We start from the raw sequence: 18,112 nt of genomic DNA, 5'->3' as shown, positions 1-18,112 counted from the left end.
CTCTGGATCTTCAAATGGACTCAGAGCTGAAATGTACCGTGATGTTTCTAAATTAAAAGAACAATTGCAAATATGATAATACTATACTAATTTTTCTTTTAGAACAATTTTGTTTATCCCTCAATGACAAAATAAGTCCATAGTATAAAAAACTTGAACTGAGAATTTTTAACAGTTTATGTGCTATATTTTATGATGATTGTGTTTTGTACCTGTCTGTATCTTTTATTAGTAAGCTCTCTCAAATCTGGAAACAGCTGTTTGCCTTTATATATTAAAATAGCATACCATTTCAGAGGCATAAAAAAAGTTAAGGAGTTTTGAAGAATGTAGAAAGAGCAGAGGTTCCAAGAGTTCATATTAAACAGTTTAAATTTTTTGAACTGTGTGACTACAAAATTAGGTACTCTGAACCTTATTTTTCTAGAAAGCAAATTAGTGATAATTTAGTACTGCAGTTTTTTGTTTTTATTTTTGTTTTGGCAGCACCCATGGCATATGAAAATTCCTGGGCCAGGGATTGAACCCACACCACAACAGTGACCCAAACTGCTGCAGGGAACTCCAGTGTACTTCAAATTTTTAATCATAAAACAAGGATAATAATTTTTAACGTTAGGTTCTTATTTAATCTAATTATGACTAGATGTCAAAGTATATATAGTGCAGCATTTGGATCAAGCCTTTAAATTGTAAAAAGTTGTTCTGAGGAAGCAAACTGTGTTTATCAAGATTTCAGATACTTCCTCTTTTTTTCTGCATTTACCTTTTTTTTTTTTTTTTTTTTTGCCATTTCTTGGGCTGCCCCCTTGGCATATGGAGGTTCCCAGGCTGGGGTCTATCCGGAGCTGTAGCCACCGGCCTACACCACAGCCACAGCAACTTGGGATCTGAGCCACGTCTGCAAACCACACCACAGCTCACGGCAACGCTGGATCGTTAACCCACTGAGCAAGGCCAGGGATCAAACCCGCAACCTCATGGTTCCCAGTCAGGTTCATTAACCACTGAGCCACGACGGGAACTCCTGCATTTACTTTTAATGTTATAAAATCTGTACTACATATATTTTTGTTGCTCTTTTTCTTCATCCCTTTTTTTCTTCCTGCTGCTACTGTTTGCTCGCTCGCTCGCTCTCTCTCTCTCTCTCTCTCTCTCTCTCTCTCTCTCTCTCGCTTCTCTCTCTCTCTCTCTCTCTCTTTTTCGGCTGCTGCATTCAGCAGCTCGATGTAGGTTCTCAGTTCGCAGAACAAGGATTGAACCTGGGCCACGGCAGTCCTAACCACTAGACCACCAGAGAACTCCATTTGGTTTTCGTATACTCAGTTTCTTTTCTTAGTAGACGGCAACTTTCTGAAAAGTCAGCCAACATTGTACTGTAGAAATACATGAGAAATTTCCTGTTTGATGATTTGCCAAATAAAACAACTTTAACTCTTTTATCAGCCTCTGAAACCACTGGCTGCAGAATCCTCATTCAGATACTTTCTCTTTTAAGGGTAAAGAATATCCAAACCACTGCAGTGTGATTTTGAATCCTCCTGGCTACTTAGCACTATTTTTATATAGGATGTTTTCCTGTGTTCCTATTAAATCACATTTACAATACCTTCCAATATAATTAAGAAAAGGTTGCATTAATAAATGATTTTGACCATGCCCATTACTTTTATATCTCTTCTTTACATTTTGGTCGGGATCACCATGAAGACTTACACTGAATAGCCTTTTTAGGTTCACATTTAGAGTCAAGGCTTCTAAAGCACATGAAGAAGGAGAGAGAACTTAAAAAAAAAAAAAAAATTATCACATAGGCTACTAAAGTTCCATTTATAGAAATAGGAATTCTTATTAGGCCAAAGGTTTGTTGTATGTAATTCAGAATGAAACTTACTGTAAATTTTATTATAATAATCTAGGCTCTCTCAGTGTTTCAGGGATAACCCTTTATTAATTATTCTTTGGTGATTTGATACATTTTTCACAGATGGAGGGTCTAGATGAGTATAAAGAGGTTCTTTTCTCTAAGCCTATGTTAAGAAATTTAGTGCTGTGTCATTTCGGAATACTAATTCTGCTTTGAATAAGACAGCTTAGCAGAATAAAACTGCTTTGCCTAGTTCTATATCCTCCGGGATACTTGAATATTCTTTTCACCTGAGATACCTCCAGGACAAGATCAATAATGCTTCTCATTTGTTTCAGGCAGGCAGAAAAATCAATATGAGCTGATACGTAGTTTTATTTTAGGAAAAAAATTCATTTGTTTATTATGCACATTAGTTTTAACAAAATGTTCTAAAGAATCACATAGAGGGAAAATATATGGTTTTGTTAGTAGTAGAATATCAAAATATTGGGCTTATATAATTTAGCTCTTAATTTTTTTAAGTCATATTTACCATTAGTTCCGTGAGTATTATTTCTTAGATTATCAAGTCCTGTGGAGAAAACTATGTCTTAAACTTTTGTTTTTTTTTTTGTTTTTGTCTTTTTGCCTTATCTTGGGCCGCTCCCTTGGCATATGGAGGTTCCCAGGTTAGGGGTCTAATCGGAGCTGTAGCCACCGGCCTACACAAGAGCCACAGCAACGTGGGATCCAAGCCTATCCCGAATCTGCAACCTACGCCACAGCTCACAGCAACTCCAGATCCTTAACCCACTGAGTAAGGCCAGGGATCGCACCCGTAACCTCATGGTTCCTAGTCGGATTCATTAACCACTGCGCCATGCTGGGAACTCCACACTTTTGTATTTTTTATAGCACTGAACGTTTCATTTTAGTTAACAGGATAAAATATCATCATGTGTTCTTAAAAAGAAACAATTTCTCTTATATTTATTTTGCCTAATCATTTTGATGATGATTGAGATAAAACAGGGGGAAATGGTTGTTTCTAAGATTAGGACAGATGAGTAAAGAACGACTTCCCTTTTTTGGCTTTAATATTCTCTGTAGGAGATCCCGTCATGGCGCAGCGGAAATGAATCCCACTAGGAACTGTGAGGTTGGGGTTCCACCCCTGGCCTCGCTCAGTGGGTTAAGGATCCGGCGTTGCCATGAGCTGTGGTGTAGGTCACAGACATGGCTCGGATCCCACATTGCTTTGGCTGTGGTGTAGGCCAGCAGCTATAGCTCCAATTAGAGCTTTAGTCTGGGAACCTCCATATGCCACAGATGCAGCCCTAAAAAGACCAAAAAAAAAAAAAAAAATTCACTCTAGAAAAAGAAGAAAGGGTATTTCCTATCCATAATTCCTCCAGATTATAATTCACAAAATCATTTATTGGTTACTTATATTTTTTCAAGTTAATCTTATAAAATGGTCATGGGTTCCTGGAATATTGTATGAGTCTTAATGAATTGAAGAAAGAGCCCCTTAAACAGAACTAGATTGAAATTAGGTTCCACTGCTTGTTATCTGTATAACATAAAATCAATTTATGTAATACTTAGTAATAACATTATATTAGATATTAACTGAGATGGTACGGCTAAAAGTGTGGTAGTGGATCCTTTATGTTCTGATATTCTCCAAGTTTTTATTTTGAAAAATTACAGGCTCACAGAAGTGCCAAAAGAGTACAGTGAGCATCCATGCACTCTTCATCAAGTTTCATCACTTAACATTTCACATCGATGCACACAAATTTCTTTTCTGCAACTTAATATGTATCTGTATATGTTTGTATGCTGTATTCAGGTTTATGCACAGAAATATAGACACTTGTGCTGAATCATTCTGAGAATAAGTTGGCATTTTTCTGTTTATTCTTGATCTGGGTTGATAGAGTTTGAATCTGTCACACTCCTCTTTGGATTTAGCTTCTAATTGTCAACCCTTTCTCTAGGGACCTGTCTGTTCTCTTTTTGTTTCCAACATTCTTTCTTACAGTAGTTGGGAGTTGTAACTCAGCCATCCTGGATTCAGGGCAGTTGAGGTCTCTTTACTTAGAAAGAAGAGTTTGTGCCCAGGAAACAGAATTGAAAAATGTCATTTTCCTTACTCACATTCTTTTGTGATATTTAGAATATGGTAACTTACGGGGAAAGAAAAAATGAAATTGAGTTTTTATTTTCTCTAGGGCCTTCAACCATGCTACCCACTTTTACTTAAGCCTTGTTTTTTTCTTTCACTTCTCCCAGTAACCCTGTGAGCTAATTCATAATGTAATTATATATAGAAAACAAAAGAGATGCATCGATGTCAGATCATTGCCCAGGATCTCAGTCAGGATTTGAACTCAAGGTACCTAATTCCAAAGCCCATACAATTTCCAGAACATCAGAGTTTTTGTAGACATTTCATCTACTTTAACAATATAAGAAATACATTTTCTATTCATATTTTAGATTATTTTATGCCTCCGTTAGTCTTTATTATGACTATTGCCTAACATCTTTAAAGAAATAACTCACTGGCTACATTTTACTCATTTGAAAGTTTTATCTTTATTTTACAGCTTAAGCAGACAGATTTCTTCATCATCCTCCAAACTCAGTCTTTTGTTTTTCCTTCAAAGCATTATATAAAGGGTCAACTAACATTTTCTAAAAAGGACTACATAGTAAATAAGGTGGGCTTTCCAGACCATACACCTGTTGCAACTATTTAGCTCTTCTATGTAACCCCAAAACAGCCATAGCCAATAAATACATGAATGGGTGACACTGTGTTTCAATAAAAGTATTTTCCAAAACAGGCCCAATTTGACCTCTAGGTCATGGTTTCTTCACTACTAGTACTAATCATCATCTTATATGCTCATTAGAATTTACATATCAGGGAAATATTAAAAGGAGAGCTGCTAAGAGACAAATGAATGCTCATCTCCTCTTGGGCACCTATTTGTTTATGTTGGTAGAGTGACCAATTTCATATGTGCCTTCTACTTGAGAAAACACAGATGAAGTAATAAACACAGCAGGCACTTCAATGATAATCAGTTTTGCACTGAACAGGGAACGTCCTATTAAAAGACTAGTGATGTTTTGGATATGCCACTCTGGCACAATGGAATCAGTGGTGTCTTTCCAGCACTGGGACACAGGTGCAGTCCCCAGCTTGGCACACTAGGTTAAAGATCCAGTGTTGCCACAGCTTCAGTGTAGGTCACAACTGCTGCTCGCATTTGATCCCAGGCCTGGGAACTCCATATCCTGGCCCAAATGAGGAAAAAAAAAAAACTAAGACTAGTAATGTTTGAAGGAAAATTTCAAGGTACATGACCCCTGCCCTCAAACATGTGGTGATAATATGTTCCATCTAGCATACTTTAGCCATATTCTGTTTGCTATTTGCGGAATGTTGAATGTGCCTGGCACAGGCAAAAAGAAAAAAGAAAGAAACAGAAAACAGATGTGACAATGGAAATTTCAGTATACCATGTGTGGGAGACTTAATTCCTGGGTCACACTACTCTCACACAAATAGCATAATCAGGAGATGAATTTATAATGGTTTATTATAGCAATAGAAATGGTATATGTGCTATTTACTTTTATATTGATTTGGTCATTTTTATCATTTTTCCTAGAGATTATTATCTTAAGGGGAACTATTTCTCTTCCATGTCTGTTAATCACACCTTTCTTTCCTAATCTGTTGAACCTTGTATCTGTTGGAATTTGTGTGATTAATGCTAAATAATCACATTGAAATTATGCAGTATTTTCATATACATATCATATTGTCTGGTGATTGAAATCTTCTCACTTTTCCCCTTTAAAAAAAAAGATATCACCTGTATTCAAAGAATCATTTAGCTTTTGATAAGTCTGAAAAATGTCTTCTTAATTACAAACATTTCAGAAAGATGCATTGATCTTTGGTTTACTAAATATACTGATTACTTCATGTGTATACCAGCATTGTAAATAGGCTTTTGTAATATCAAATGAAAATGAAAAGACAATACAGCAAAACGCATGAGATGCACTGGTCAGAAGGAAGTTTATAGCTTTAAACGCCTTCATTAAAAAAGAAGAAAGATCTTGGTTCCCTGGTCGCACAGTGGGTTAAGGATTCAGCATTGTTGCTGCTGTGGCACAAGTTCAATCCCTGGCCTGGGATATTTCACATGCCATGGGCATGGCCAAAAATAAAAATTAAAAATGAGTTTCCATTGTGGCTTAGCAAGTTAAAAACCCAGCTAATATCCATGAGGATGTGGGTTCGATCCCTAGTCTCTCTCGGTGGGTTAAGGATCCTGCATTGCCGTGGCTGTGGTGTAGGCTCATTGCTTCAGCTTCCATATGCCATGGATACAGCCCTAAAAAGACCAAAAATAAGAAAAGAAAAGATCAACAAAATTGAAGTTCCTGCTGTGGCACAGTGGGTTCAAAATCGGACTGCAATGGCTCAGGTCACTGCAGAGGTGCAAGTTTGATCTGCAGCCTGGCACCTTGGATTAAAGGATCTGGCATTGCCACAGCTGTAGCATAGATCACAGCTGTAGCTCAGATCCAATCCCTGGCCCAGGAACTTCCATATGCCTCAGGTGCAGCCATAAAAACAATAACCAAACAAAAAACCGAAAGAGAGAATTACTACCAACCTTAAAAAATAAAAGAATACTATGAACAATTGTATGCTAAAAAATTAGACAATCTAGAGGGAAAGGACAAAGTTCTGGAAATATACACACTACCAAAACTGACTCAAGAAAAAATAGAGGAGTTCCTGACGTGGCTCAACAGTAATGAACCCAGCTAGTATCCATGAGGATGCAGGTTCAATCCCTGGCCTCACTCAGTGGGTTAAGGATCCAGCATTGTGGTGAGATGTGTAGGTCACAGAAGGACTGCTGTGGCTGTGGTGTAGGCTTGCAGCTGCAGCTCCGATTGGACCCCTACCCTGGGAACTTCCATATGCTGCAGGTACAGCCCTTAAAAAGAAGAAATAGAAAACTTGAACAGAACTAAAACAAGTAGATTGAATCGGAAATAACCCCCCCAAAAAAGGAAAAGCCCAGGACCAAACGGTTTCAGTATTGAATTCTACCAGTCATTTAAAGGAGAATTAACACCAGTCCTTCACAAATGCTTTTTTTTTTTTTTGCCTTTTAGGGCTTTACGAGCAGCATATGGAAGTTCCCATCTAGGGGTCTGATTGGAGCTGCAACTGCCAGCCACAGCCACAGCGACCGCAACCCAGCATCCAGGCTGTGTCTTTGACCTACATGACAGCTCACAGCAATGCTGGATCCTCCTTAACCCACTAAGCGAGGCCAGGGATCAAACCCACATCCTTATGGTTACTAGTTAGGTTTGTTACCGCTGAGCTACAATAGGAACTCCTCAAACATTTTTTTAACTCATTCAGTGAGGCAAGAATTACCCTGATAAAAATCAGACAGATTTTGCAGGAAAAAGGAAACTACAGACTAATATCCTTTTTGTGTATTAATATAAAATTTCTCCATGAAATACTAGCATGCTAAAAATCAGGCAGCTTATTAAAAGGATTATGCACCACCATTAAGTGAATTTTTTTTTCAGGAATGGAAGAGTATTCAAAGCATGTGAGATTTGAACATTCTATTAATTAGAATGGAGGGGGAAAAAAATACTTGATTATCCCAGTTGATGTGGAGGCATCTGACAAAATCCAACACTTCTTATGATGAAAACACTTCACATGAAGTGTCACAGGAACTCCTTATTTGATAAAGGTCATTTGGGAAAAAACCAGAGCTAATACCATGCTCAATGATAGAAGCATGAAAGTCTTTCCCCCTAAGATCCAGAACAAGACAGGGAATAGTTCCATTGTGGTACAGTGAGTTAAGGATCTGGCATTGCCACAGCTGTGACATAGGTTGCAGCTGCAGCTCAGATTTGAACCCTGGCCCAAGAACTTCCATATCACATGGGTGTGGCCAAAAAGAAAAAAAGAACAAGACAAGGATGTCCACTCTCACTGCCTCTATTCAACATTTTACTATAAGTTCTAACGAGAACAGTTAGCCAGGGAAAAGGAATAAAAGACATCCAGATTGGTGAGGAAGAATTAAAACCATCCCTGTTTGCAGATGATATGATCTTTATATATAGGAAATCTACAATAAAACTGTAAGAGCTAATAAATTTAGCAAAGTTGCAAGATTCAAGATCTATACACAAATCGTTTTATTTCTTTACACTGATAATGAGTGAACAAAAAATAAAATCAATAAAATTATTTAATGCTACAATAAAACAGCATCCAAAAGAATAAAATACTTAACAAATTTAACTATAGGATGCAATGCTTGTACACTGGAAACTGCAAAACACTGCTGAAAGAGATTACAGAAGACCTAAGTAAAAGAAAAAATACTCATCGTTCTTCTGTTGGAAAATGTTTAATGTCATTAAAATAGCAAGTCTCGCCAAAGCAGTCTAGATTCGGAGCAATCCCTATCAAAATTCCATGGCATCTTTTTGCAGAAATGAAAAAGCCGATCTTCAAATTTTTCTTCAGAAATCCCAAACAGCCAAAACAGCATTGAAAAAGAAAATTGGAGTATGCACACTTTCCTATTTCAAAACTTAATTTAAAGCTACAGTGAACAAGACAGTTTGGAATTGGTATAAGGAAGACATATAAACCCATGTGATAAAATGAAAGTGCAGATTGGAACCCAGATATCTATGACTAATTGACTTAAATTTTTTTTAATTGAATTATAGTTGGTCTACAGTGCCATGTTAGTTTCAGGTGTACAGCACAGTGATTCAGTTATGTGTATATATTCTTTTTGAGATTATTTTCCCTTATAGGATATTAAAATATACTGTATAAAGTTCCCTGTGCTATATAGTAAGTAGGTCCTTGTTAGTTATCTTTTTTATATATAGTAGTGTGCATGTTAATCCCAAACTCCTAATTTATTCTTCCCCTCGCTTTCCCCTTTGGTAATCGTAAGTTTCTATGTCTGTGGATCTATTTCTGTTTTATAAATAAGTTAATTTGTATCTTTTTGTTTGTTTGTTTTTTGGTCTTTTTAGGGCTGCTGTCACAGCATATGGAGGTTCCTAAGCTAGAGGTCTAATCGGAGCTGTTGCTGCCAGCCTATGCCACAGCCACAGCAACGCCAGATCCGAGCCACATTTTCGACCTACACCACAGCTCACAGCAATGCCGGATCCTTAACCTACTGAGCGAGGCCAGGGATCGAACCCGAAACCTCATGGTTCCTAGTCAGATTCATTTCCGCTGTGCCAAGACGGGAACTCCGTTTGTATCTTCTTTTTTATGAATCTTTTTTTAATTTGCATATGAGCAATATCGTAATGCTATTTGTCTTTCTCAGTATGACCAATTGAATTTTTTTTTCCCCCTTACTCATGGCCTGGGCCAGGAATTGAATCTGAAGCACAGCTATGACCCTAGGCCACAAACCAGAGCTGAGGTTTATTTCTCAGTATGTTTATGATTCTCAGTAACTGGAGGGACAGCTACTAAGAGTATGGTGATAAATATGTGGTAGGAGGATAGTAAATGTATTAGAGGATCATGGCTCTTTTCATTTGAGAGCAGCTTTTCAAGTGTATCCAACACCCTTTTCAATTGAGATCTTTTTCCCTTAGCTACCAGAAAGCTTGGAAACAAATGCCAGGTTAGCTTCATTTGCTTCATCATAGGGTCATTGAATTAGTAGGTCAGGGCTGCTCAATCTCTGGATCTCAGTGAAGTACTTGACAGTCTCATGATATCGCTGACGTATACATTAGTGTACTCTCTTCAGCCTTGTTGTCCTGAGTTCTGTTTTTGTTATTGCGATTATTAAGCCTAGATATCAGAAAGGCTAGCAAATACATTGGTTGACAGACTCAGAATCTAAAAAGGATAAAAATAGGAGTTCCTATTGTGGCGCAGCAGAAATGAATCCTACTGTGAACCATGAAGCTGTGGGTTCAATCCCTGGCCTCGCTCAGTGGGTTGAGGATCTGGCATTGCCATGAGCTGTGGTGTAGATTGCAGACACGGCTCGGATCTGGCGTTGTTGTGGCTGTGGTGTAGGCTGGCAGCTAACAGCTCCAGTTAGACCCCTAGCCTGGGAACCTCCATATGCCATGGGTATGGTCCTAAAAAGACAAAAGACAAAAAATAATAATAAAAAAAGGAAAAAGTAGATGGTTATTATGGGTCAAATATAACAAAATGAATTTCATCAGAGATAAATGGTAAGTCTTGTACTTGGAACCAAAAAAACACATACTAAAAAGAAAACCATTGGAGGACTATGACTTAATAGCAGTGTATGTGATAAAGAGTAACAGGGTATGATTACTCTTAACCTCAATATAATCTACCTAGGACAAATGGGTTGTTTAAATGTAGTGTCAAAAAAACTGAAAATTATTCTTCACTAATAAGGCCATGTCTGGGGCGTTGTCCTCCATTCTCTTTTATGAGAGACTTTGACAAATAGAAAATAAATCTAAAGGTTTGGGTCAGAGATGTTGAGGACTTTCAGACTATGTCATGAGACAGTTGAAGAAAACAGGAATGGCTAGTCTTGAAAAAAGTGGCAATCTTCAAACAATGAGAGCTCTCCAAAAAGGAAAAAGAAATGGGAAAAAGAATAGAGTTGACTATTCAATTCTTGTATGGTCATGAAAGCATTCAAGTGAAGACTGGGTGGCCATTTTTCAAAAATAATCTTTTTTTTTTGTCTTTTGCAGGGCTGCACCCTAGGCATATGGAGATTCCAGGCTAGGAGTCCAATCGGAACCTTAGCTGCCAGCCTACGCCAGAGCCACAACAGCATAGGATCTTAGCCTCGTCTGTGACCCACACAGCAGCTCACGGCAATGCCAGATCCTTAACCCACTCAGCGAGGCCAGGGATCGAACCCATAACCTCTGGTTCCTAGTCAGATTTGTTAACTACTGAGCCACAATGGTAACTCCTCAAAAAATATTCTTAACAATTGAAGAGTGAAACTACATAGTAGGTACAATGTCTTTCGACCCTAATATTGTATGGATCTACACAATTGCTAGAAAACAGGTAGCATGAGGGTGGGGGAAAAAAGAAGAAAGGTTTAAACTAATGGTCTAATAGCGTCCAAATAAGCACTTAGATACTTCCTAAATTCAAGACATTGTTGAATTTACTGCAAATAATTCAGAAGTGATGACATTATCTGGCTTGAGTCTGTAATCAGTAAGAAGGTAACTTGTTTCCTTGGCCTTGTTTTATAGTCTAGTCTCCTGAGGCAAGATCTTGGGCTTGGAAGCCCAGCACAGCTCTCTTCTTCAGGAAAACCTGGGACACCATACTACTCATTCTCTGCTGCAAGTTCCAGGAGAAGACCTCTCCCTGACTCTGCAGCACTTGGTAAGTGCATCACACAACAAATTCCGTCTTATAAATGTTTCTCCCCTCCCCTGGTTCTATGCTTCTGGCCACACTTTTAATTAAATGAGAAGAATTTGGTTTCTTGGGCATCATGATGATATTGGGGATTATTTGCATAAAATAATGTATCAGGTATTTAATAAACAATTTAATACTTTTATTTGGTCGTGAACATAAAAGTAAGTGGATGGTAAAAAAAAACAAGACTTTATTTTTTTTGTTTGTTTGTCTTTTTGTCTGTTTAGGGGTGCACCCGCAGCATATGGAGGTTCCCAGGCTAGGGCTCTAATCGAACCTGTTGCTGCCGGCCTATACCAGAGCCACGCACAATGCCAGGTCCAAGCTGTACCTGCTACCTATACCACAGCTCACGGCAATGCTGGAGCCTTAACCCACTGAGCGAGGCCAGGGATCAAACCCGCAACCTCATGGTTGCTAGTCGGATTCGTTTCTGCTGTGCCACAACGGGAACTCCAAAAAACAAGACTTCAAAAATGGGACTAGTTTTTCCTTTATTTCATGTGCTAACATCGTATTCTTGACTAAAACTGATATAACAGTGAAGAGTTTACAAAGTGGTTTTATAGTATACATTTTCATCCCATTAGTACAGCAGCCCTTCTGGTCAGTGGCTGGTAATACTAGCTTTAACATAAAATTAAGTCTCAAAAGAGGACACATCCATATAACTAGTAGTGGTTTATGCAGGATAAAATTTAAGATTTTCTGACTGTTCTTTGCATATTAATTGCTTCTACTCCCCTCTTTTTAAAAGATTGAGGTAAAATTAACATAAAATTATTAAGGTGTACAATTCAGTGACATTTAGTATATTCACAGTGGTGTGCAACCATCATATCTAGTTCCAAAATATCACTTCAAAAGGGAACTCAGTAACTATCAGACATGCAGCTGTCATTTTCTTTAGCTTTCTTCTTTTATGTCTTATACACAGCCTAACCAGCCAGTTTTGTGTTGCTGCGTATAGCAAGCCTCAGGTATACTCTGATGTCTCATCTATTTGTGTTTAAATGTGGGAATTTTTGGTTATTACTACCAAAGAATCCTTAATATAAGAAAATTGAGGGAGTTGCCATAGTGGTGCAGCGGAAGCAAATCCAACTAGTAATAATGAGATTGCAGTTTTGATGCCTGGCCTTGGTCAGTGGGTTAAGTATCCAGCGTTGCCATGAACTGTGGTGTAGGTTGCAGACACAGCTTGGACCTGGCGTTGCTGTGGCTATGGTGTAGGCCAGCAGCTACAGCTCCAATTCATTCCCTAGCCTGGGAGCCTTCATATGCCGTGGATGCAGCCCTAAAAAAAAGACAAAAAGCCAAAAAAAAAAAAAGAAAAGAAAAGAAAAAAGAAAATTGAAGTTGTAAAAGCATGTTTATATTAAGGATAGGCCAGCTTCTGAAAAAACAGAGTCCAGCAAAAGAAAATGTGCCCAGTTATTTATTCCACAAATATTTGTTGACTGCCTCTAGTTTATAGATATAGATCTATCTTTTGTCACACTTATGTTTTAATAAAATATCTTTAGCCTTTGGGTCTAGAGTATGCTTGAGGCATAATGATGGATTGTCATATTAGGCATAGGGAGCTCTAATTAGTTGTGCCCACCTCTTGTATTATGGGTGATTGAGTATATATTACTGTTGGAGTAAGCCCTTGATGATTTAGACCAACATATTCATTGTTATTAAGGAAATGTTAAGTTAAAGTCTCTTCTCCATTTCCACTTTTGTTTCTCACCAAATGATTTAGTCAGGGTAAGAACATTGTGAGGCAGATGTGTTGGTGTCACTCTAGAAAACTGTCTTGTTAGTGTGCTCTGTGAGTGCACACTGTGACAGAAAGCACTAATATAGACCAATGTACTATTACTAAAAGTTCAGGTAGGAAATGAACTATTGAAATATCTAGGAAGGGGCAGGGCAGGAGGTAGACTTCATAAAAACTCAAGCTTTCCAGAAATTAAAGCTTATGTATTCTTCATTTTCATTTGGATTATGATAATGATTATCTTTTCTATGCCAAGTGCTGTGTTATAAATACTACATCTTTACAAAATTCTGTGAGGTTCTCATGTTACAAATAAGGAACCAAGACCCAGGAAGCTAAATAACTTATCCAGGGTTTGGTGTCCAGGGAGGGCCACTCATCTCCTGTGTGAATACCATTTAGTGGCTTATTATTCCATTCTTCATCGTTATTTCTCAGTCTTGGATGCTCTTTCTTGGCATTGCAGTTATTCCTAAAATCTCTGAAAGGACTTAAGAGATCATCTCTGCCAATCTTAGCATCTTCGAAAGCTATTCAGATGCTTTAGAAAATTAACATTCTGCAAAACAGTATCTAACTTACTGATTTATAATAATTTTGCCACAGATTTTAATATAAGCCTAATAATAATGGCTAAAATGTGTCAGTTTCTGTTAGGCATTGCACTGTGCATCTTTCTGTATTATCTATTGCAGTAACTCCAGGAGGTTATTGTAGGTAACTGAAGTTCAAAGAAATTAAGTAACTTGCTCACGTTCACACAGCGACTGTGTGATGGAGCTGAAATTTGAATCCAGCCAGCTTACTCTCAACTGTTATACTTTGCAGCCTCCCAAAATGAGCTGTGAATCCCAGATTCATGATTCTGAATCCAATGATTTGTATGTAATTGTATAGATTAAAGATGAAGTTTAAAATATAAAAGGGAAAGTTCCAGTTGTGGCTCAGCAGTAATGAGCCTGACTAATAGCCATGAGGATCCGGGTTTGATCCTAGGCCTCTCTCAGTGGGTTAAGGATCCAGCGTTGCCTTGAGCTGTGGTGTAGGTCACAGACACGGCTGAAATCTGGCATTGCTATAGCTGTATCCTCCTAGGCTGGCAGCTGTAGCTCTGATTCGACCCTTAGCCAAGGAACCTCGATAGGCCATGAGTACGGCCCTAAAAAGCAAAAATATGTACAGATGAAAGAAAATTTTCCATTCCCATAACAGGGGAAAAAAAAGAAAAACTTTCCTAATCTAAATAGCAACATTTTGGGATACTGGTAATTATCCCAAAATAGAGGGATGGGTTCCAAACTGGTAGAAACAGTTCAGTTGACTCTCTTGATCTAGAGTGTGTCTTTAGCTCAAGGGATACTGTGTTAGTTGTGAAGAGTTGGGTTTTTGAAAAGCCTCACAGAGAACAAAAATTTTGCCTGAAAGTTTTATAAATTTAGAGTATGCCAGATGTTGCTTATCCTTTCCTTCCAAGCAAGGAAATATAGGCCTCCTCTTGAGGTCGGTACTTATAGGCTAATGGGTGGTATTTTTCTCTTATATTGTATAAAATTTTCCCACATGCTACTTAAAAGTTAATTTTTTAGCTTTGCAGCCTCCTGAGATACTTACTATAAAGATTCCCAGCCTAATTTAGCTGGGTTTCATTCTTTTTTCAATAATTACATGTTTTATTGTGTCATGTCACTTATGACCCAGGAAAATAGCATTTTTACAGTTTTCAAAAACATTGTAATTAATATCATTTCTTATGTATAAACTCTTAATAGTGAACCCCTTTGAGAAAACCTGAATTTGAGGCATATTTGTGTAATATTGGAAAGCTGCACTTAACTATCTTTTTTTTTTTTTTTTTGCTTTTGCTTTTGCTTTTTTTAGAACCACACCTGTGGCATTTGGAAGTTCCCAGGCTAGGGGTTGAATCGGAGCTGTAGCCACCGGCCTACGCCACAGCCACAGCAACATGGGATCTGAGCCGTGTCTGTTGACCTCCACCACAGCTCACAGCAGTGCTGGATCCTTAACCCACCGAGCAAGGCCAGGGATAAAACCCACATCCTCATGGATACTAGTCGGATTTGTTTCCACTGAGCCACAACAGGAACTCCCCATCATTTTTTATAATAAATAAGATAAACAACTTTTAAATTTTTAATTTTACCAATACCAAGTGAGGCTGGTTAGGCGTATGAAAATACTCACGTTCTCACTTTTATATTAAAAAGAATTTACTATTTAGAAATATATATTTCTTACAAAGAAAAATACTTTATCTAGTTATTTCTTAGAAATAAATATAAACATCCAAGGATAGATTGTACACTAATCAGTACTAAAGTTAGAGGCATTTTCTTTTGCCATACCTGTGGCATGTGGAAGTTCCCAGGCCAAGGATCAAACCCAGGCCACATCAGTACCTGAGCCATAGAAGTGACAACACCAGATCCTTAACCTACTGAGCCACCAGTGAACTCCTGAAGTTGGAGTAAATGTTCTTATAGAATACCTATAGGATAATATTGTACATGACAATGCCTGTATTTAATAGTTTATGTAGCATACTTAGGATATTATTAGGGGAGTTCCCGTCGTGGCGCAGTGGTTAACGAATCCGACTAGGAACCATGAGGTTGCGGGTTCGGTCCCTGCCCTTGCTCAGTGGGTTAACGATCCGGCGTTGCCGTGAGCTGTGGTGTAGGTTGCAGACGCGGCTGGGATCCCACGTTGCTGTGGCTCTGGCGTAGGCCGGTGGCTACAGCTCCGATTCGACCCCTAGCCTGGGAATCTCCATATGCCGGGGGAGCGGCCCAAGAAATAGCAACAACAACAACAACAAAAAAAAGACAAAAAAAAATGTAAAAAGTAAAAAGGATATTATTATAACCTTAATTTTTCAGTTATTAAATTTTATTTCAAATTTTTAACATAAGTTATGGAATAGCATTAGCTTTTAGTCTAATTAATATGCTTTTAAACCTAATTCTCAGTGTGATATGGACACTGAATTTGTATCTATCTTAAGCAGTCATACTATTAAACTGACCTGTTGCACCAAATGTCCCTCTGCAAATGAAACTGAGATAAATGATGTAAAGTGCCTAGTATGGAGCATTGCACGTGATAGATACTTAAGAAATAGTCATTCCTTTTTCTTACATGTTTATTTGTTTTATTTTCTCTCATTTTGTTTTGTTTGCTCTCATCTTCCCAGACCTATTAGATATGTATTTCAGGATATATCATTTCATTAGGAATACCCGTTTTGCTCTGGAACCACTTAGAAAGAAAGAGGTCCCCATCCCTGTATTCCCTTGCTTTTACTCTTAAATGTATTGAAAAACAAGAAAGGCAGTAGGGGAAAAAATTCTTTCCTGCTCATTTGAAGTCTGAACTTTTCTAACATCAGTGCTAATGAAATATACTGTTTCCCATATACAGATCCATTACAAGCAAAGAAAGTCAGAAAGGTCCCTCCTGGTTTGCCTTCTTCTGTAAGTACTCATTTTTTTGACTTTGTGGTAAACAAAGTGGTTTCAAGTATTCAGTACTTGCTGGCTATAAGAATGCATTCAGTTGGTGTCAGTAGGCACATTTCACATGGTAACTCTTCTCTGCTTAATGGGATCATTGATGGAGTAAAATCCAAATTCAGTGTTAGGATTTTAGATTTCTCTGCAATGATTTGTAGCTTACTCATATGCTTTTACTCTATGTCCCTGTCATTTGAATTCCCCTCTTGGGAAGAGGACTAGGCCGGTAGCTGTCAAAGAAGATCTCCTATACAGGTCTTTTGATGTTTAATTAGTCATTATGTTGCTGAACAGGAGGACAGACAGAGATTAATAGCTGAGAATCTTAGAAATTTACATTTGTAATAATCCCAATGGAGCTAAAGACATTAAGATTCGGAGGACATGTTCAGCTCAGCTTGCCTCAGTAGGACTGAGGTTATTAATATGCATAAATCACCAAGTCAGATGTTCATTGTGAAGCCCTTGTGGATTTTAAAGCCTTCATTAAGCCTTTCCTAACTTCAGCCTAGCATCAGGAAAGCTTTCAAGCAACTAGTTTGTTGATCCCCCTTTGCTCAAAAATGTATCCTTTGAGAATAAAGAGCTTGCATGAAGGAGGTTGGAAAGGTTTGGTGAACAATCATTAATGGCCATGATAATCTAATGCTGTAGGGGTGTTTATGCTATTAAATATACTTTATTCTGTTAAAGAGTGAAAGTATTTGTAAATGAACCTACATCATAAATCCACCTACAATTTAAAAATCCCTGGTGTGAGGAGGGGAGATTTTTTTTTCCTCTCCCTTTGCGTAGAACAAATGGGGAGTGGGAGCTTTTGGATCGAGGCCCCTGCCTTGTAGGGTACATCTCTTTGTTGTGTAAATGGATGTTGGGCTTTTATTCGGCAGTACTTAACACATGGGCGCAGGTGCTGCTGGATGAGTCACAGCTCATCGAAGTATACACTGAATGGAATATCCTGTTTGGCAAGTAGTAATCTAGAAGGAGCAGCATGGGTCTGAGCTTTTTATTTTTTATTAAGGCTGAAGTAGAGATATCATCTTTTTGGTTGTTTGCTTTCCTTCTTTCCTGTGTTCTTCCCCCGCCTTCTCTTCCATTTGATACACAAAAACTCAAATTCGAAATCCTCTTTGAAACTCAGTTCCAGATGGATCTGACTCTTATGCAGCCTAGGGCAGCTGTGCTCTGAACCTGCAGTTTACCTGGAAGGTTGGATTGCAGCTGCAGGCATTCTTAAAAGCTTTTGCTTGCATAAGCACTTGGACCCACTAGAGGCTGAATAGCTGCTTGATAAACAAAATGAACACAATGCTACAAATCATTATTCCAGAAGACAGGATTTTTTTTTTCAGCAACAGCTAAAAATAGTTGGGCAATTTACATTTTAACAGTTGTGTGCTCTGCAGCGGTAGGTAGTTCAACAGTATAACATGATTTCTGCA

At 38.1% G+C, this 18,112-nt stretch overlaps 1 protein-coding gene across 4 annotated transcripts in view; it reads left to right on the top strand.

Moving 5' to 3' along the window:
• The window catches only part of TCF12 (transcription factor 12), a 368,763-nt gene that overhangs the window by 268,983 nt on the left and 81,668 nt on the right, over positions 1 to 18,112 (top strand). For all 4 annotated transcript variants that reach the window (XM_047766266.1, XM_047766268.1, XM_047766267.1 and 1 more), the window contains 2 exons: positions 11,195 to 11,330; positions 16,576 to 16,628. In XM_047766266.1, coding sequence (XP_047622222.1) covers positions 11,195 to 11,330; positions 16,576 to 16,628 — 189 coding nt within the window. The remainder of the gene's footprint in view (positions 1 to 11,194; positions 11,331 to 16,575; positions 16,629 to 18,112) is intronic.

Source organism: Phacochoerus africanus, chromosome 2, assembly GCF_016906955.1.
Source record: "Phacochoerus africanus isolate WHEZ1 chromosome 2, ROS_Pafr_v1, whole genome shotgun sequence".
Lineage (NCBI taxonomy): Eukaryota > Metazoa > Chordata > Mammalia > Artiodactyla > Suidae > Phacochoerus > Phacochoerus africanus.
This window is presented reverse-complemented; position numbering and strand designations above follow the sequence as displayed.